The 17,193-nt window shown below is 39.6% G+C and overlaps 1 protein-coding gene across 1 annotated transcript in view; it reads left to right on the forward strand.

Moving 5' to 3' along the window:
* The window catches only part of LOC139719780 (uncharacterized), a 65,171-nt gene extending 58,920 nt beyond the window's left edge, over window positions 1–6,251 (forward strand). The window contains exons 27-28 of the mRNA XM_071631164.1: window positions 636–735; window positions 1,300–6,251. Of these exons, the coding sequence (XP_071487265.1) occupies window positions 636–735; window positions 1,300–4,660 (3,461 nt within the window). The 3' untranslated portion in view covers window positions 4,661–6,251. The remainder of the gene's footprint in view (window positions 1–635; window positions 736–1,299) is intronic.
* The last annotated feature ends 10,942 nt before the right edge of the window (window positions 6,252–17,193 follow it).

Below are 17,193 nucleotides of genomic sequence, written 5' to 3' on the forward strand. Positions count from 1 at the left end.
TTGTTGCAATGTTCATTTTCGGAAAGTTCGGTTCTGTCCTGTAATATTCTCCCATTTTTGTCACTTTTCTTGAAAAGGCATGTGTGAACCTTCTGCTCTTTTGTTTGTCTATTTTACTTCTTTATCCTTTCTGTGTTTTTCATTTCAATGTTTGCTGTGGTGTACTGCTACCTATCCTCATTCTGTTTGTGCAGCATGCTTCTTGTTGCGGACCCCATAACGTGTTAAACCCATCAACCAACCTTCTGCAAGTTATTATCAGTGCGTGTTTGTAACTCTGAAAGTTATTATTCTGTATGCTATCATGGCTAATGCCAGTGACACTTGACATACATTTCCGGTACTTTTATTTGAACATACAATATTAAATCACTTCCAGTGAAAAGGAAATGTCAAAAAGTGTTCCTGGTTTTGTTTTCTAGGTGGGTGGGAAATATCTACATTCTGACAGTATAAAAAGTGGTAAGTAATGCTTACATATTTGACATTGGCAAGAGGTCCAGCCGTGCAAGAAGTCAACTAGTTAGGCACAAGATTTGCTCTGAAGTTTCTTGTTTAATTTTTGCACCCATTCTTGGCAGGATTTAAAATTCATGTTCATGCCTTCTTTATGTCGACTCCTGTCTCCTTTGTAGCTGATGAGAGGCCACCAGAACGTGGAAACTACATGCCGATGAACAGCAGGGAGGACTACGGACGACATGGGTCAGTGGGAATGAGACCTGACCCACGAAGGTATGTCAATTCTTTGAGAAGGGCACCTGTAATCCCAACTTAGGCCTGCTGTTGGTGTCATGGGAAGTGGTGTTGTCATCTCATTTTGCAACTTTGTTTCAGCTCATATCCATAAGATAAAATCTTGATAGCTTCTTGAAAGGCTTAGTGTGTTTGATATATGGTGCACTCTGAAGAGAAAGGAGGACTTTGATGATACCAAAGGCAAGGTGAATGCCAGGTTTTCAAAACTAATCCCATACCCTTCCAATTTCTCCCTGAACAACAACAATATTTGTTTCCTGGTCCTTATCCACCATGCTCCTGCATGTGTTTAGACCTACCATACTTGCAGGATTTTAGTTCTGTGAACATTTAATAAATTACTCTATTAGTTTCATGGCAAACCTCTCGGAATAAGTGTTTTAGAGTTTGATATACAAGTGTATATGCATTATCAAAACCAACCGTTTTGTATGTATGTGTTCATAATTCTTTATTTTAGCCTAGAAAAAAAAAAGAAAAATTAGAATGTGTCGAAAGTGTTTATGATGCAAGTAATATTGGTTTCTTGTTTTTATACAGCCGCATGGAATCCACACCAACACCACCAATTTCTCAAAGATCCAAGTCTGTGTCCAACTTAGAGCCAGATGCCAGCGAAAATGAGATCCAGAGGTCAGCTAAGTCTACCATGGATCTGTCCAGTAAGCGAGATGAGCAACCTTACCGAGGACACGCCCCAAGGGAGGAGCCACCCTTCAGAAGAGAGGAGGAATCCCAGTACAGGCCAGGGGACCGACCGCCTCTGGAGAATTACGATGAGGAGCCGTTTCACCGGCGCCAACCAGGTCCAAGACCTGTGGATCCAAGACGAGAGTCACCAGTCCAAAGACCAGTGCCCCAACAGAGAGACCTACCCAACCAGATGAGGCCCGCCCCTCAGCCCCGACAGGTGCAGCAACAAATGATACACATGCAGCAGAGGCAAAGGGGACCATCACCCCAGCACCCAGGGCAGTACCCTCGTGGGCCGATGGGTCCCGGGCAGGATCCAAGGGGTCCACCACAGAGGATGCCAATCCCTCATCCTCGGGGCCCGCCAGGACCACAGCAGGGCTGGGGTCCAAGGGGTATGCCACCCAACCAGCATATGGTAGATGGTATCATGCAACAGCCACCACCTAATCGCTATGGTGCACCAGAAGGTTACAGAATGGCACCGCAGGGGAGACAGAGTCCAAGAGATCCTAGAGAAAATCAAGGCATGCCACCCAGACAGAGGAACTTCAGCCAGGGGGATATGATTGATGACCTCCCCGAACCAAGAGGCAGAGTGTACAGTGAAGGGAATGTTTTGAGGGGTCCAGAGAGTCCTGCAGACAGAAGGTTTGAGAATCGCACAAACAGTCCTCAGCCTGCCCCGCGGATGGTGAGAGATGACGTTCAGCAACCACGAATCCATGCTATGGAGAATCAAGCTAAGCAATATGGCATGAATGGGCCGCAAAATGCAGATGTGCTCCCACCACCACCTCCTGAAATGGCTGGCAGTCGGGAATCAAACAGTGGTAGCATCGATGAACTGCCTCCTCCACCACCACCCCAGCATCTGAGTGAAGATGAAGAGTACAAGCAGTGGCAGGAAAAGAAGGCCAAACAGCTTGAGGAGGAAAACAGACAGACACCAAATTCCGGCTTTGCTTCCTTGCCTCGCCAAGGACGCATCAATAGATCATCATCCTTGACTCCAGTTGCAGGCGAGAGTCAGCGCCCAGCCCTCCCGCAAAAGCCTCCATTGGGACCAAAGCCAGTTCCTCCGCCAATGCCTCCTGAAAGGACTGCAGCGTCAGCAGAAGCAGCACGCAGCTCCCTTGACAGGCGCACAATGGACAAACCAGTAGGCCCAGCCAGTGATAGATTCAACCCCCAGAGAGCAGGTATGGAACCACCAGGGAGGGCCATGCCTGGTACAACTTCCATCACAAATTCTACTTCAGTCCCCTCATCAAAATCTTCTCCCTGGGATCGAGATGAGAAAGAGCGACAGGAGAAGCAGTTAGAAGAACATGTGAAAAAGATGCGCAGTGATGAAATTGAGTACCTGTCTTCCCTTCCATCCCTGACAACTGCCCAGCAGGATAAGCTGAGTAAGCTGCAGCTTGATGAGATGTTCCAGCAGCGACTGGAGGAGTCAATGATGGAGGATGAGGAGGATGAAGAGGAGGATATCACCAGAAAGCCAGAATACAGGGAACAGATGATGATGGCCAATCTCAGTGCAGAGCTTGCTGTTCAGAGAACAAGAGAACAAATGGGACAAGAAAGGGCACAAGAGATGGAGATGAGGCAGAGGCAAGAGAGAAGGGTTCAAGAACTTCAGATGCAGCGGCAGATTGAGCGTCAAAGGGAAATGCAAAGGCAGGAGGAACTGGAGCGCCGGCAAGAAATAGAACGTCAACAGGAGATGAAGCGACAAGAGATGCAGAGGCAGGAAGAACAGAGGAGACAGGAAGAACAAAGGAGGATGGAAGAGCAAAGGAGGATGGAAGAACAGAGGAGGGCAGAAGAACAGAGGAGGGCAGAAGAACAGAGAAGGGCGGAAGAACAGAGGCGGGCGGAAGAACAGAGAAGGATGGAAGAGCAGAGGAGGCAGGAAGAGATCCAAAGGCAACAGGAATTGCAGCGCCAACAAGAATATCAAAGGAGACAGGAGTTGCAACGACAGCAGGAAGTTCAGAGGCAACAAGAGCTCCATCGACAGCAGGAAATTCAGCGCCAGCAGGAGATCCAGCGACAGCAGGAGCTCAAGCAACAGGAAGAGCAGCAACGGGTGCAAGAACTGCAGAGGGAACGGGAGCGGCAACAACAGCTGGAGCGCCAGAAACAGGAAGAGAACAGAAAGAGGGAACTGGAGGAGTCCCGGCAGCAAGAAGAGCGTAGTGCGCAGTTTGAGCTGAAGAAACTGCAAGAGGAACGTGCCAGGTGGATTGCAGAGCAAGAAGAGATGAGGCGCAAGGCAGAAGAGGAGCGCAGAAAATATGAAGAGATGAAGGCACTGAGAGAGCAGGAGGAAGAGATGCAACGAAGGCACCACCAGCAGCGCCTCGAATACGAGCGCCGTGAAGCTGAACTAGAACAAGAGCGCCGCCGCTTCGAGCAGGGACTGTCCCTCGGTGGTCCACCACAGCCTCAGGTGAACAACATGCATGCCTTCCGCACCTCACCTATGCTGCATACAACAGTCAGTGCCGGCTATGTCCCTGGGCCAGACAAACCAGAAGTGAGGAATGCGTCAGAGGAGAGACCACCTACAGATGGGTTCAGCATCACCGACTCTGCTTCCCTTAACAAACCCAAACCCTTCAAGAAGGCCCCACCTCCCATTGCTCCCAAGCGAGTGTCCTTCAGGCCAGGACAGCGGCCCAGCTCCACTTCGGAGCCCCTCAACTACCTGAATGAGCGAGATCTGGTGGGAGACCGTGGTTCCATCAGCTCCCAGCATAGTGTGGGCTCCAACAACTCTGGGGGTGCCCCTCCACCTAAGCAGCAGTACCAGACACCACCAGCAAGCTATGGCAATGGGCACTCCAACTCTTACCAGGCTCAGCCGACCAACAACTACAGCATGTACAACCACACTCCACCAACTTCTGTGCCTAACTCCCAGAGCTCCTTCACACCGCAGAATGCTGCTCCAGCCCCAGTGTACCGCACTGGGGACACCCCTGGAGTGATCGGGGCGCAGGAAGTCTACAACGATCCTCGGGATAGGCGACTTGCCCAGCAGCAGCTCCAGCAGAAGCCTCCGACTCCAGACATGAACAAGATGTCATTCAAGGAGAAGATGAAGCTGTTCTCTGACACCACACCCAATAGCAAGCCTAGAACATCAAAGTGGGAACGAGAGTTCCTGGCCCAAAACCCAAACCTAGCGACTCCATAGTCCTTTTTGCCATGCAACTGAAATGAAACAGAACTAAATATGATTGCCCGATTTGTGGTATTATGATCGACAATGTAAATGAAATTTTGCGAGCCTATGCAAAAAAAGAAAAAAAAAGAAAGATAAAGAATTGTTCTGCATTCTGCATGGAGATCATCCAAGGATTAAAGATAACAGAATGAATCCATGAGTACTAGCCTTCCTAATCGATGGAAGCTTGATGTGATTATTTCTAGTTTGTTTGTTTTTTTATATAGTGTTACTAGTTCCAGGTAATTCTGATGAGGGGAAGATGCACTAGTGTGTCCTTTGATGTATTCATACTTGTGTGATATTGGTTACAAGATGCTCATAATGCTCCATATTGTTTCTTGCTTGTCGGGTTATGCCTTATGCGAGCAACATCAGAATCGTAAATGCAATGTCAAGGTCATCAAGACATTTATGTAGACAACGTTGCCCAGTAGGAGCTGTCCTGTGGTATGCTTTAGCTGATAATTCAGTGCAGCGTAGTAAGCATCGTACACATGTGTAGAGTGCAATTGACTAGTCTTTAATCTCTTCATTGTTAGTAAGCCATTGTTTGTGGTTGGTATAATACATGAAACTTTGTTCATCATGCACCGATTTAGAAGCATAACTTCATGATCTTTCTCTTTTTTTTTTTCAAGTCTTATTGGTATAATGCATGGATGAGAATGAATGTTTCAAATGTGTGTATTTGGAATGTGATTATTTAATTTGCCTTGCAGGTGATGTAATATCTTGATTGCGTTAGGAATTTCGTATGGTCTTAGATATCATTCTCTTATCGGTCGCTACTGCCCTTTTATTTGCTTGAGACACAGACATTTGCCACTGGTTGACTGTCATGTGAACACCAGAGCATTTCTTTTTGAGTCCCTTTCATGCTTCATAACTCTTGAGATGTATACTGGCAAAATTTACTGGTCAGACTTCAAAATGGTAGGTGTATTCGGCACAACGAGATAAGAAAGACAACTTGTTTGTCAACTACACTGATTGTGAAGACGAGATTCCAAGTTTATCTCCACTCCAGGTGCCTTTCTGCTCCATGTTGTCCTCTCATTTATAGTGGAGCCTACACATTGGACAAAAAGTATGTAAACTTGATGCCCTATGTGAACCTGAACTCTGATAGGATAAGGAGTAAGAAATTGATTTTTTTAGAAAAGGAAAACTTACATGAGGTACATTAACAACCCAAAATGTAAAACATCAAAGTGTCGTTTCCTTTGAGATGGTCTAACAGGATGTTAAAACTGATGTTAGCATGTCTTGATGTTGGAGTCTTCATTAACATGGTATAAAGCTTTGTTCACACTCCCAGTGTTCTCGCAAGATCAAAACTATTTTAGTCTATCCAAGTGTGGCGGCATTACTGTCTTGCCAACATATGATGTCTGCATTGCAATATCTGTATCATCGGATGAATATAAAGAAAATGAAGTGAGGTAGTGAGTACATAGTCTGTGGAATTGGTCCCTTCCCTTTTGAATCCTACCAAATTCTGGGACCTGCTTTAAAGAACAGACGTGTTCCATATTCCTCTAGAGTGTGTGGTTTGTTGTTGTTTTTTTGCATCGTTTCCTTCCTTCAAGACCATTTTTTTTTTTTTTTTGTGGACAGACCCTATGTTGCGTACACCCTCCAGATGTCTGCTGTAGTGCATGATGTGTTTTGTCTAAGCCGTGTTTTCCTGTGTCTGTGATTGATGTACTTACCCATGACAAGGCAAAGTTTTACTCTTGAGATTGCACTTTTACACAGAATGACAGTGTTTCTGTCTGTTTTAAATGATCACGAAGAATCTTTTATTAGTCTGTTGTTTTTAAAATGATAACATTCGTCTGGAAGACAAGACTATGTAACAGAATACACTTTCAGAATTATGTCGTGGGCATTTATGGATATTAAGCATGTGTTATAGATTTATCGATGAATACTTTGAATCCCCTGGAAATCATGTATTCATCATATTATATTGTTCAGCAGATTTGCCTTGTGGACTCCGTGTGTCTGGTGCTTGTAGGCATATATCGAGCTTTGATGAAGAAAACATGTAGCATTAGTGTCTGTACATACAATCGAGTACATGCTTCCAGTAGAGGATATACCTTGAACTTTTTTTTTTTCATTCTCATGACATAGCTTTAAGTTTTCTCTTTGTCCCTTCCACCCCCTGTTTCTAATCAACTACATTTTTCTACATTGCCATGTACAATGTTGTAAATATAGCTTCGCTGGTACGTATATGTTGTAAGTTGAAATAATGCTTGCAGAAAAAAGAAAAGATTATATTTTAATTCTTTTATGTGATTATACCTGCAAAATGGAATGTGGAGAGAAAGAGAATTAGCAAATTGAGGATTTGATGAAATTTCATCTTGTGACGTGGAAAGTTTTACAGTGAGTGATTCTGCAGGATTGTGTATTATTGTTGCTTGATTGGTAATATTTGAAAACCTACATTCTCTTTGCTGTAGTTTATTTCCATACAGGTTATTCAGTAAAAGCATTGTTGTTGCATTGATCTTTTGCTTGTACATAATTCCAAAGTTTTCAACCAAAGGTTTTTTTTTATTTTTGGCTCGTATTATTTTGGAATGTTGTTTCAACCACCCTCACCTATTTTTCCTCCTGTTCTCTAACATGAAAAACGAACTAATTGAATATTTATATATTTAGGTATATTTATCTTTTTCTCGTATCAATTTATGCCCAGTTCTGCCATTGTGTAAATGATATTGTTCTTTTTTTTTTTTAAGCTGGGAGTCTGTGATACCACTACATGTATATCCTTGTTCAAGTGAATACCATCTGATTCAATAAACCCATAAATGTTATTATTTAAATGAAATTAGTGATATTTGTATGTAATGAATTGAACAGGTGCCTAAAGAAATATGAATTCTACAGGCATGCCTGCTATCTTTGTATTCAATTGCAACAGTTTTCTTATCTACTTCATCCTCCTTAAAGTCTTTTGCATTGTATTCCCATTTTGATTCAGAATTCACAGACTTAGGTATGTATTCACTGATTATTGTATTCGTTGTGTTCCTGGTATGCGGATGAAATGAAGTATTCTATCATTTTGAGATATTCAAGTTTTTTGCCAGCAGTGTGTACCTCAGCCATCCAATGTTCAGCCAGGATAGAATGTCAATGGGATGTATGTAATTTAACTAACTTTGTATTCTGTATGAGACATGATACCCGAACCACTCAGAAGCTCGTTAAGATGGTCACACCATTATTAAAGCAGAGAGCATTTCAAAGCCTTCAGCTTAAAGGGTATTCAGAAACTTCTTGAGGTACAATAACTTGAGCTGTGTACACCAAAGCATTTGTCTTACCTACATGCAGGTTCACTCTTGGCTGTAAACTGCTCATGACGAGTTGACATACTTCAAGGCTGGTAAAGTTTGTACAGACAGCATTAAATGTAGAAAAACCAATAAAAGCTGCATGTGAAAAAAAAAAATGACTGATGCAGATTTAGGTATGTAAGATTGGTAATTCTTTTTTCTTTCCTTCTTTTTTTTTGATAGTATGTTAAGTACATCTGTGTTAAGCCTCTGATCAATAAGTCTTCTTTTTCTGATCCTCAATAACACATTTGTCATACTCGATAAAACGTTTAATTGTGTATGGCAATTTTATATTTGGAGTTGTTGGTTGTTTTTTTCAGTGTTCCCAATGTCTGTACTCTGGTTCTAATGCCTGATAAGATTCTGGGCATAACATTAATTTGGCATTCAGATTATGAGTCATCGAGTGCTCTTTTCAGATGATTACATAACGCAAAATGAACTTGACTGCAATTGCAGTGTGCGCATACTTTTTTCCCCAGTTGGATTTGTTGCCGTGTATTCAGATTTTGCCGGCAACTGAGAGAGACCAACCCTGTGTAAATACCTGCTCATTTAGTCTCTTGTTTCTCCAGACTGAAAATATGTGTGTGTATACCGCTATTAAAGCAGAAGTATTCTTCGAAAAACCTACATTACTGCATAGTAGTCTAAAAGTCTGATGAACTGACCACCACATGAGAAGCAGAACAGCACTAACACTGTAAAATAAGTTTTTAGAGTTAGTGCCTTCTGCTTTTCAGCAACTATCACAATATGTTCACCACGTCTCAGTGAGAGTAATCCTCTGTGATGTTAGACGTACAATTTGCTTGCCTTAACAACCCTGCAGTTAACTCTTCACAGTTAACTTATTACTGCTGTTGGAAAGAATTTTATTACATTTTTGTTGATATTTTTTAAAGCAAACTGTTTGAAAATTGTAATTATTATAATACTCTTTGTGTAAGATTCACACTGTAATTAGACTTGGATATTTTGTACAGATATTAGAAAACAAACATGTTAAATTTGATCTTGTTTTGTCGACAGTGTAGTGGCAAAACATTTCCTAAATAAACAGGTTAACGCCTTCTGGGCAGGACATATGTAGCACATATGCTGTGATTTCTTTTTGGTTTCGATGTGTTTGTGATCTGATAAACAAGAAGTGGTTGTTTGAGAGGTAAAAGTTTTTGAGATTGATGAGTGTTTTTTATATGTAACCGTGCATCTCAAAACGAACATAAAGTCGCACACACTGATTTTGCGTGAGGACTGAAAATAAGTGAAATGGGTCAACCTGGCCGAACTTGACTTTTTCATATTTTCCTGAAAGAGCTGGTCTTCTTTTACACTACGCTAAAATTTGGTATCATAAGACGGGCAGGAATGTGTGTTTTTTTAGCAGTTTATCTCAAACATTTTTGGTAGAATATTGTGATTAGGTGTGTCTTTAGAATCCCTTTTTCATTTCTGAAAAACCTTGTCCACACTCTTCACTTTCAACTCTAATAACTTTTGAAAAGATAGGGCTACTGATTTGAAAGTTGGCATTAATTATGGACAGAATGTGTTATTGAGGCATGCTTAATTTCAGTTTAATCTGATAATCCCTTCATTGTTGTTACTCTGGTGGTTTACTTCCTGTTTTTTGTCCCATTCATCGCACAGCCAGCACGGTTTGGTAAAGATTAAGCACTTGAATAGACACTGTACTTCAGAGCCTCTTTTCTCAGTTCACACTTTTCCTGAGTTTGTGCTTTCTTTCCAATATTTAGATAGGTTAGGAGAGTCTATTTGATTTGAGTTATACATCATTTTAAAGCTTAAAGTCTGCTCTTTTAGAATATGGTCTTAACTAAAAATTCTTGTCTGGCGACTTTTTGTTTGTTTTGAGGTGCAGGGTCACATATAGAAGTTTTCTCATAGATATCCTATAGATGGCTGAAATTAAGTCACCGGCTACATTACTCGTGTTATCATAAAGTCTGGGCATTGATCCAAGTGAAATTATCTTGATGTGTTTGGTTTACTCGACGTGGCCTCTAAGGAAACACTGAACAAGTTCACCTTCATATACATGTGAATTGAGAGAATGCAGCAATGGTAATAGAACACGTCGGTGAAAGTTTGAGGAAAATCTGACTATCTGTTCAAAAGTAAGGAATTTTTGAAGTTTCAGTGCCTCCGTGGCTGGATGAAAAGACTACTACAGCTTGCGCTGTCACCCATGTAGAACAGTATAAAGAAAATATAAAGAAAATTTAACATACAATGTATTTTCACTTTTCTTACATTTAAAAAAAAAAGAGAATGTGACTTGCCTCTTTCAGAAGGCAGGGGGAGTAACATTGCCCTTAACATAATATACTGATGTCAGTGACAAGTCGAGGGAATGCGCACTTTTTTCAAAAGGGGACATTTTGTGAATTTCTCTTTATAATGTTCTTATATCGTTCTACGCATGTGACATCATAAACTGTAGTACAGTAGTCTTTTCATCCAGCAATGATAGCACAGAAACTTCAAAAATTCATAACTTTTGAATGGATTGTCCGATTTTCCTCGAATTTTCTCTGATGTGTTCTACTAATATTGGTGCATTCACTCAATACACATGTATACGAAGATGGACTTGTCCTTGAAATTCCGTGAGTAAGCTCCCATGCGATTAATAGCTATAAGACACCTTCAAAGAACATGGGTAGGAAAGATAAAGTGTCCTGCCTAAAGACGTAACTAGTCTTTGCTGCAGACTCAAGCCAGAAACCTCGGAGTTGAATAAAAGGACCTGTAGATGCAATGCAAATGCGTGTTCACTTTTTGTTGATTCATTGTCCTTCGACATCACTTTTGTTGTCAAATGAATATCTAGACATATGTACAGTGTATGTGGTCTACACCATTGGTATTCTATAATTATTTTCTAGCATTTTTTCTTTAAATTACAGTATTGTATACTCCCACACACACCCAAAGAAAAACAAACAAACGAACAAACTTCCAAAGCAAGATTCTGTCAGTGACAGCATCTGTCAATCACAACTAAGGTACTAATACAGTCAACCTCGCATACCTCGAATCCAGTCGGGACTGAAGAAAATGGTTCGACGTATGCAAACTTCGAGGTATGTGAACATGAGTTTCATAGGAGGGGATACACCAGGAAAAATCGGGACTTTAATTTTGCCTCCGAGTTAAGCGATATTCGGCTAATCTGACGTCGAGGTATGCGAGTTTGACTGTAATTTATGATTAACAAAAGACATTGGAATCCCCTAGACTGAGCATAAGTTATACATGTATGTTTCTATGTTAATTAGATTATTAAATTACAGGGAAACATGCAAGTTATGCTCAGTTAAAGGACAAGTTCACCTTCATAAACGTAAAGATTGAGAGAATGCAATAATATTAGTAGAACACATCAGTCAAGTTTGAGGAAAATTGGACAATCGATGCAAAAGTTATGAATTTTTAAAATTTTTGTGTTGGAACCGCTGGATGAGGAGACTGCTACAGCTTGTGAGTCATATGCGTACAACAGTATAAAGAAAATATAAAGAAAATTCAACATATTTTCACTTTTTTCGCATAATAAAAGAGCACTTGACTTGCCTCTTTCTAAAGGCAGGGGGAATAATATTACCCATAACATTTGTCGGTAACAAGTCGGACGAATGTGTACTTTTTTCAAAAGATGAAATTTTGTGAAATTCTCTTTATATTTTCCTTATATTGTTATACGCATGTGACATCTAAGTTATTCACACACTGCAGTAGTCTTCTCATCCAGCGGTTACTGCACAAAAACTTCAAAAATTCATAACTTTTGAACGGATTGTCCGATTTTCCTCAAACTTTCAATGATGTGTTCTACTAATATTGCTACATTCTCTCAATCCTTATGTTTATGAAGGTGAACTTGTCCTTTAACAAAAGACATCAGAATCCCCTAGACTGAGCATAAGTTATAATACATGTATGTTTCCATGTTTATTAGATTATTAAATTGCAGGGAAACATTCAAGTTATGCTCAGTGTAGGGGAGGGTGCATTCCAATGTATTTTTGTGAATCATATCAGCACTCTATCAGTGATTGACAGATGATATCAATGACAGAATCTTGGTTTGAAAGGTGCTGTGTGGGTGCATCCAAGTAATCTGAAGAAAAATGGTTGAAAAATTACGAAATATATGGTACATTTTTAGATAGTCAATATACATTAATTTTATATTTCATGTATACATGTAGTTCCATTAAGGGTCCATGGTCCTAACGACAGTATCACAACGTGCTCAAGACTTCAGAGTTGGAATTTACCTTTAGTGCAGGATTTACCCTTTGTCGTGAATAGTCACCAGTAACCTTGTTGATGACCGCTGCCGGTAAAATATCTCTCGATTTGTGGATAGATATTGGCTAGCTGTTAACTAGACAATCGTGTTGTTACTTTCAATATTTTTTTTTTTCCACATGGGAAAATTTAAAGATTTCGTTCTAATTGTTTAATTTTTGATAACCCTTTTAGGGATGAAGGCAATTTACCTCAGTAATTGAATTGTAAGAGCTAAGAAATTTCAATTTGCTAAGAGTCTAATGATAGCATGCAAAATTGCTTGGCATATTTCAGTTTACCAATTATGATAGATGTAAACAAACTCAAGTGTGTGTGTATGTCAGGGGCGGATCCAGGAATTCTGTAAAGAGGGGGCGCGTTTACAAAATTAAAGGGGGGCACACGCACCCCTCCCCCCATTTTTTTCTTTTTATTTCTTTTGTTTCAACAAAAAATAAAGGGGGGGCGTGCGCCGGTTGCGGTCCTCCCTGGATCCGCCCCTGTATGTGTGTGTGTCTGTCTGTCTGTCTGTTTGTCTGTGCACATTTTTTCACATCATAAGTTGGTAAGATGAACAGTATTATGTCAGCATTCATTTTTTTCAGACTTACATTGTGTGTGTATAATATGAATATACACTATCATATTACATAAATATATTACAAATGTCATTCATTCAGATGCACACAAAAACTACATAATGCAGGGGCTGCAGAACGTTTTCAGGGTTGAGGGGGGAAGGGGAGATGCAGTACATGGGTCAATGGTCCCCATCCCTCCTGATAGATAAATAGATAAATATGAATATATAATATATATATATATGTGTGTGTGTGTATATATATATATATATATATATATATATAAAATTATATATAAGAATATTATATACATATATATATATATATATATATATATATATGAAGAGTTTGTTTGCAAAAACCGATAAGTCCATATTTGCCAAATGGAGATATTTGCGATTAAAGGTCAAGAAAGATAAAGAGAATAATAAGAAAATTTTTGCTTCTTTTGACCATAACTTCAAAAATGTACCTTTATATGTAGTGACCAATATATCATTTAAAAGGTATTATTTTGTACTTTATGACAGAGACCGTACTTAAAAATCTTCAAAAATGGACTTATTGGTTTTTGCAAACAAACTCTTCATATATATGAAGGGTTTGTTTGCAAAAACCGAGAAGTCCATTTTTGAAGATTTTGAAGTACAATCTCTGTCATAAAGTACAAAATAATACCTTTAAAATGATATATTGGTCACTTCATATAAAGGTTTATTTTTTAAGTTATGGTCAAAAGAAGCAAAAATTGTCTTATTATTCTCTTTATTTTTCTTGACCTTTAATCGCAAATATCTCCACTTGGCAAATATGGACTTATCGGTTTTTGCAAACAAACTCTTCATATATACATATTATAGATAGATATACATGTATATAATGCGAGAAGATAAAGCGTTCAATTCACTGAATTAATGAAGGAGCTACACTGGTTCTGTACCTACATGGTCCACATGACCCCTTCTCACACTCGTATGAGAAAGGGGGTTTATATGTGATGAGAGAGTATAAATTATGTCGGCCTATATAATCTTTTATTCGGGCCCATTCATTAAAAATACTGGACAGAGGGATATGTACCATCCTTGCCTAGTTAAAGTTGAGTAGGATGGAGAAAATTAAAAGTAGGGCCTAGATAACTTGAGTCAAAAGAGTTTTGTGCACTGGAATTAGGCATATCCCCACTTCGCATCTAATCAGTTGATTACGGTTCATGGATCACTATGTGAAAGGGGGAAAAAGTGATGTAGATTGTGGTGAGAAAAGAAAAAATGTTGCACTTATTAACATTAACTATTCTAATCATACATAAGCACCAATGAATCAAACCTACTTCCTCATGTTTATTATTTCTACAAACAAAGGCTGATTAATTTTTCATGCTTAGTTTGGGAAGTTTGAAAAGAAAAAAGTTTCAGTTTCATCCTGTTCTTTCCTTGAGAGCAAACTAACTTCTATTGCTAAAATCCTATAAAAAAAGAAAACACAAGGCAATGATAGTAACAATGATAACAACACTTGAATTCATGATATCTATGAAGCACTTTAATCACATAAAAATGTATCTAGGCACTCAGAAGAAAGAGAAAGTGAAAGGGAAAGAGGAAAGAAGAAGAAACGGCAGTTTCAAGGGAAACAACACAAACTATAAAACAGGAAGTTACCATAATCAAAAACCCTTTCATCAGAAATGAAAGTGAAGTTCCGTGACTGCTTCATAACATTGTTGCCTGACAATTTCCAAGAAAAGTTTTTGATGATATTCAAAGGGTATGATATTTATTCGATTTATTCTTCGTGTTTTTTTAACATGTAGTGAGAAGTTGGTTTTATCTTTCTCAAGGCCATTCATAAGAGTTTTATTGCAAAATGAGCTAAGCGCCATTTTTAAACATTTCAACATTTCGTCAGATAGAGCAAAATTGAACCTTTCTAATCATAACTCACTTATGACATAACAAGGAATATTCTAGACGTTCTGATTAAAAATTTCCTGTATTTTTATGATTTTCTTTGTTTTTAGCAGCTCAACTTAACAAAACTTGAGTTTTAGCTCGCTTATAGCTCGTAAAACTCTTCATATGGTACGGTAACACTCTTTTGGAGGTCCTTGATGAAAGCATTATGTTTATTATACATTATTATTTATACATTAATTTGCTAATTTCATTTTTGCTGCAACTTATTTTCAATATGTTCCCATTATTATTTTTTTTCATAAACAACATAACAGCAATAACTAACAGTTTACTAGTACTTTCATAGTTTTTTTTATTTAAAAAAACTTTGCAATATGGATTTCCTTGTAGTCTGGCGAAAACTTGCTGGAATCATTCTTCTTTAGCAAGGACTTTTCCAATGACCAAAAGAAAAGACCTCATGTCTACTTTGCATTCTCAGTGTTTGTGTTGTGGGTCCTAGAAAAATAAAATAAACACTCAAATAAAGAAACTATGTATACGTGAGTAACATATTTGTGTCACTGGACGCCAATTATTTTAAAGACCTACATTGTGCTTCTCGAGGTAAATGACCATCATTCACTTTTTGTCATGTAAACATGCTTGTATTGCAATCTATCTATCACATCAAATTGCCATTCAACGCTATTCATAATATTGCTGCTTTGTATTAATCAACGAATTATTGGTTCAAATTATTGAATTGATAGCTATTGATCGAATATTGAATTCAAACGGTCATTACGCGGATACTGTATACGGTACAGACCACGTCGAATATTTCGCGAGTTTTCTTGACAGGGAGCTGCAGCTCTCCTCGCCAAGAGAGGGCGTAAATGAACTTGTTCGTTGCATGCGCTATGCATGCATGCAGCTAGCAGCGCATATATGTCGTGTACATATCGATTGGATATCGTAAGCCCATAATGTCATCAATATTCGCGTCACTCTTCCGCAAATCGTAGTTGAGAGGTACAGATCTAACTGAAGGAATGACAGCTTCTATGGGTCCTATGGCACTATTTGGCGATTGTACATAGGACGTGATACTAAGTCGCTGTATTAGTGCTGACTCAAGCCTCAAGGTAAATATAACAGCAGAGAAACTAGCCGCTTCGGTTTTCTCCCATCATAGGGGAGTTGTGCAGTAAACATCGTATGGTGTCCACGACCATTGCATTGCATTGCCGCAGCGGCCGCATTTCACGGGCTGAGCAGCTACATCAATCGGTAGACTCTCCCACTGCACTGGTATTCATAATCACTTCACACGCACGCAAAGCCATGACCCACCAATGTGTATCGGTGCTACATGTAGATAGTGGGCAGTACCCGGCATAGCTAGCGCTAGGGTACTGAGTGTAGCAGTAGTTTTTGCTAATAACATGGCCAGTAATATCGTACAGATGTTTTACTGTAGTGCTAAGCCTAAGGTAGTGAATACAATGCAATGAGAGTGGATTGCCTTGTTGAGGGTGAGTGTTTCTGTAGTGAACCATTCACCATCATAGTATTCATCTAGATCTAATATGTTTATAGCATAAGTGTCATGCATCAAAGTAATGTTAAAATGCACACCTTGAGGCTTGTGTCCATGCACACAGATGTACATCCTTCCCTTTCTTGGCCTTGATTGCATAATAAGTTGTATCTAGAAAGAGCTAGACTCTAGTGATGGTTTCATGCCATCATAGAATTTCAAAGATAAAGCTAATTATGAAAGAAAAGTAGAGAATTCTGATGCCGACTGTGTGGCTACTGTGTTGGTGTACACAGTACAGTATAGCCCCGGAGACCGCGCCGCCAGGCGCGGTCCTGGCGGCTTCCCCGCAGTTTCGCTTATGTTAGTTCAAGTATTCTGTGCGCTTGTGCGCAAGTGATTGTGAATTCTGTGAACATCGGTGAGCTGCTTATAAGACATCATTTTGTGCATCACAAGCAATGAAATGCATCAAACAGTCGCCGATGATAGTCATTTAGGTTTCATCGACCCATGTAAGTATTCCTAGTAGTTTCTGTTGAAAAATTAAGGAAATATAGCGCCGCAAAGGCACCCGTTTGTTCAACATGAAGATCTTTTATGGGAGCACGGCGCAGCCGCCACACTGCGTGTGGCGGCTGTCGCAGTTAAGTACAGTATAGAGACTACTACTGTAACGTTAGATACGTCGAATATTTCGCGAGGTTTTTATTTCCACAAATTTCGGGAGTCAGGTGCTATTCGTGAAATTAAAAACATGCGAAAATATTGACTCTGATCCCGATGTGGATGT

The sequence above is a fragment of the Diadema antillarum genome, unplaced genomic scaffold (assembly GCF_040938485.1).
Source record: "Diadema antillarum isolate AM-2024a unplaced genomic scaffold, OU_Dant_1.0 scf00000114, whole genome shotgun sequence".
Classification (NCBI taxonomy): domain Eukaryota; kingdom Metazoa; phylum Echinodermata; class Echinoidea; order Diadematoida; family Diadematidae; genus Diadema; species Diadema antillarum.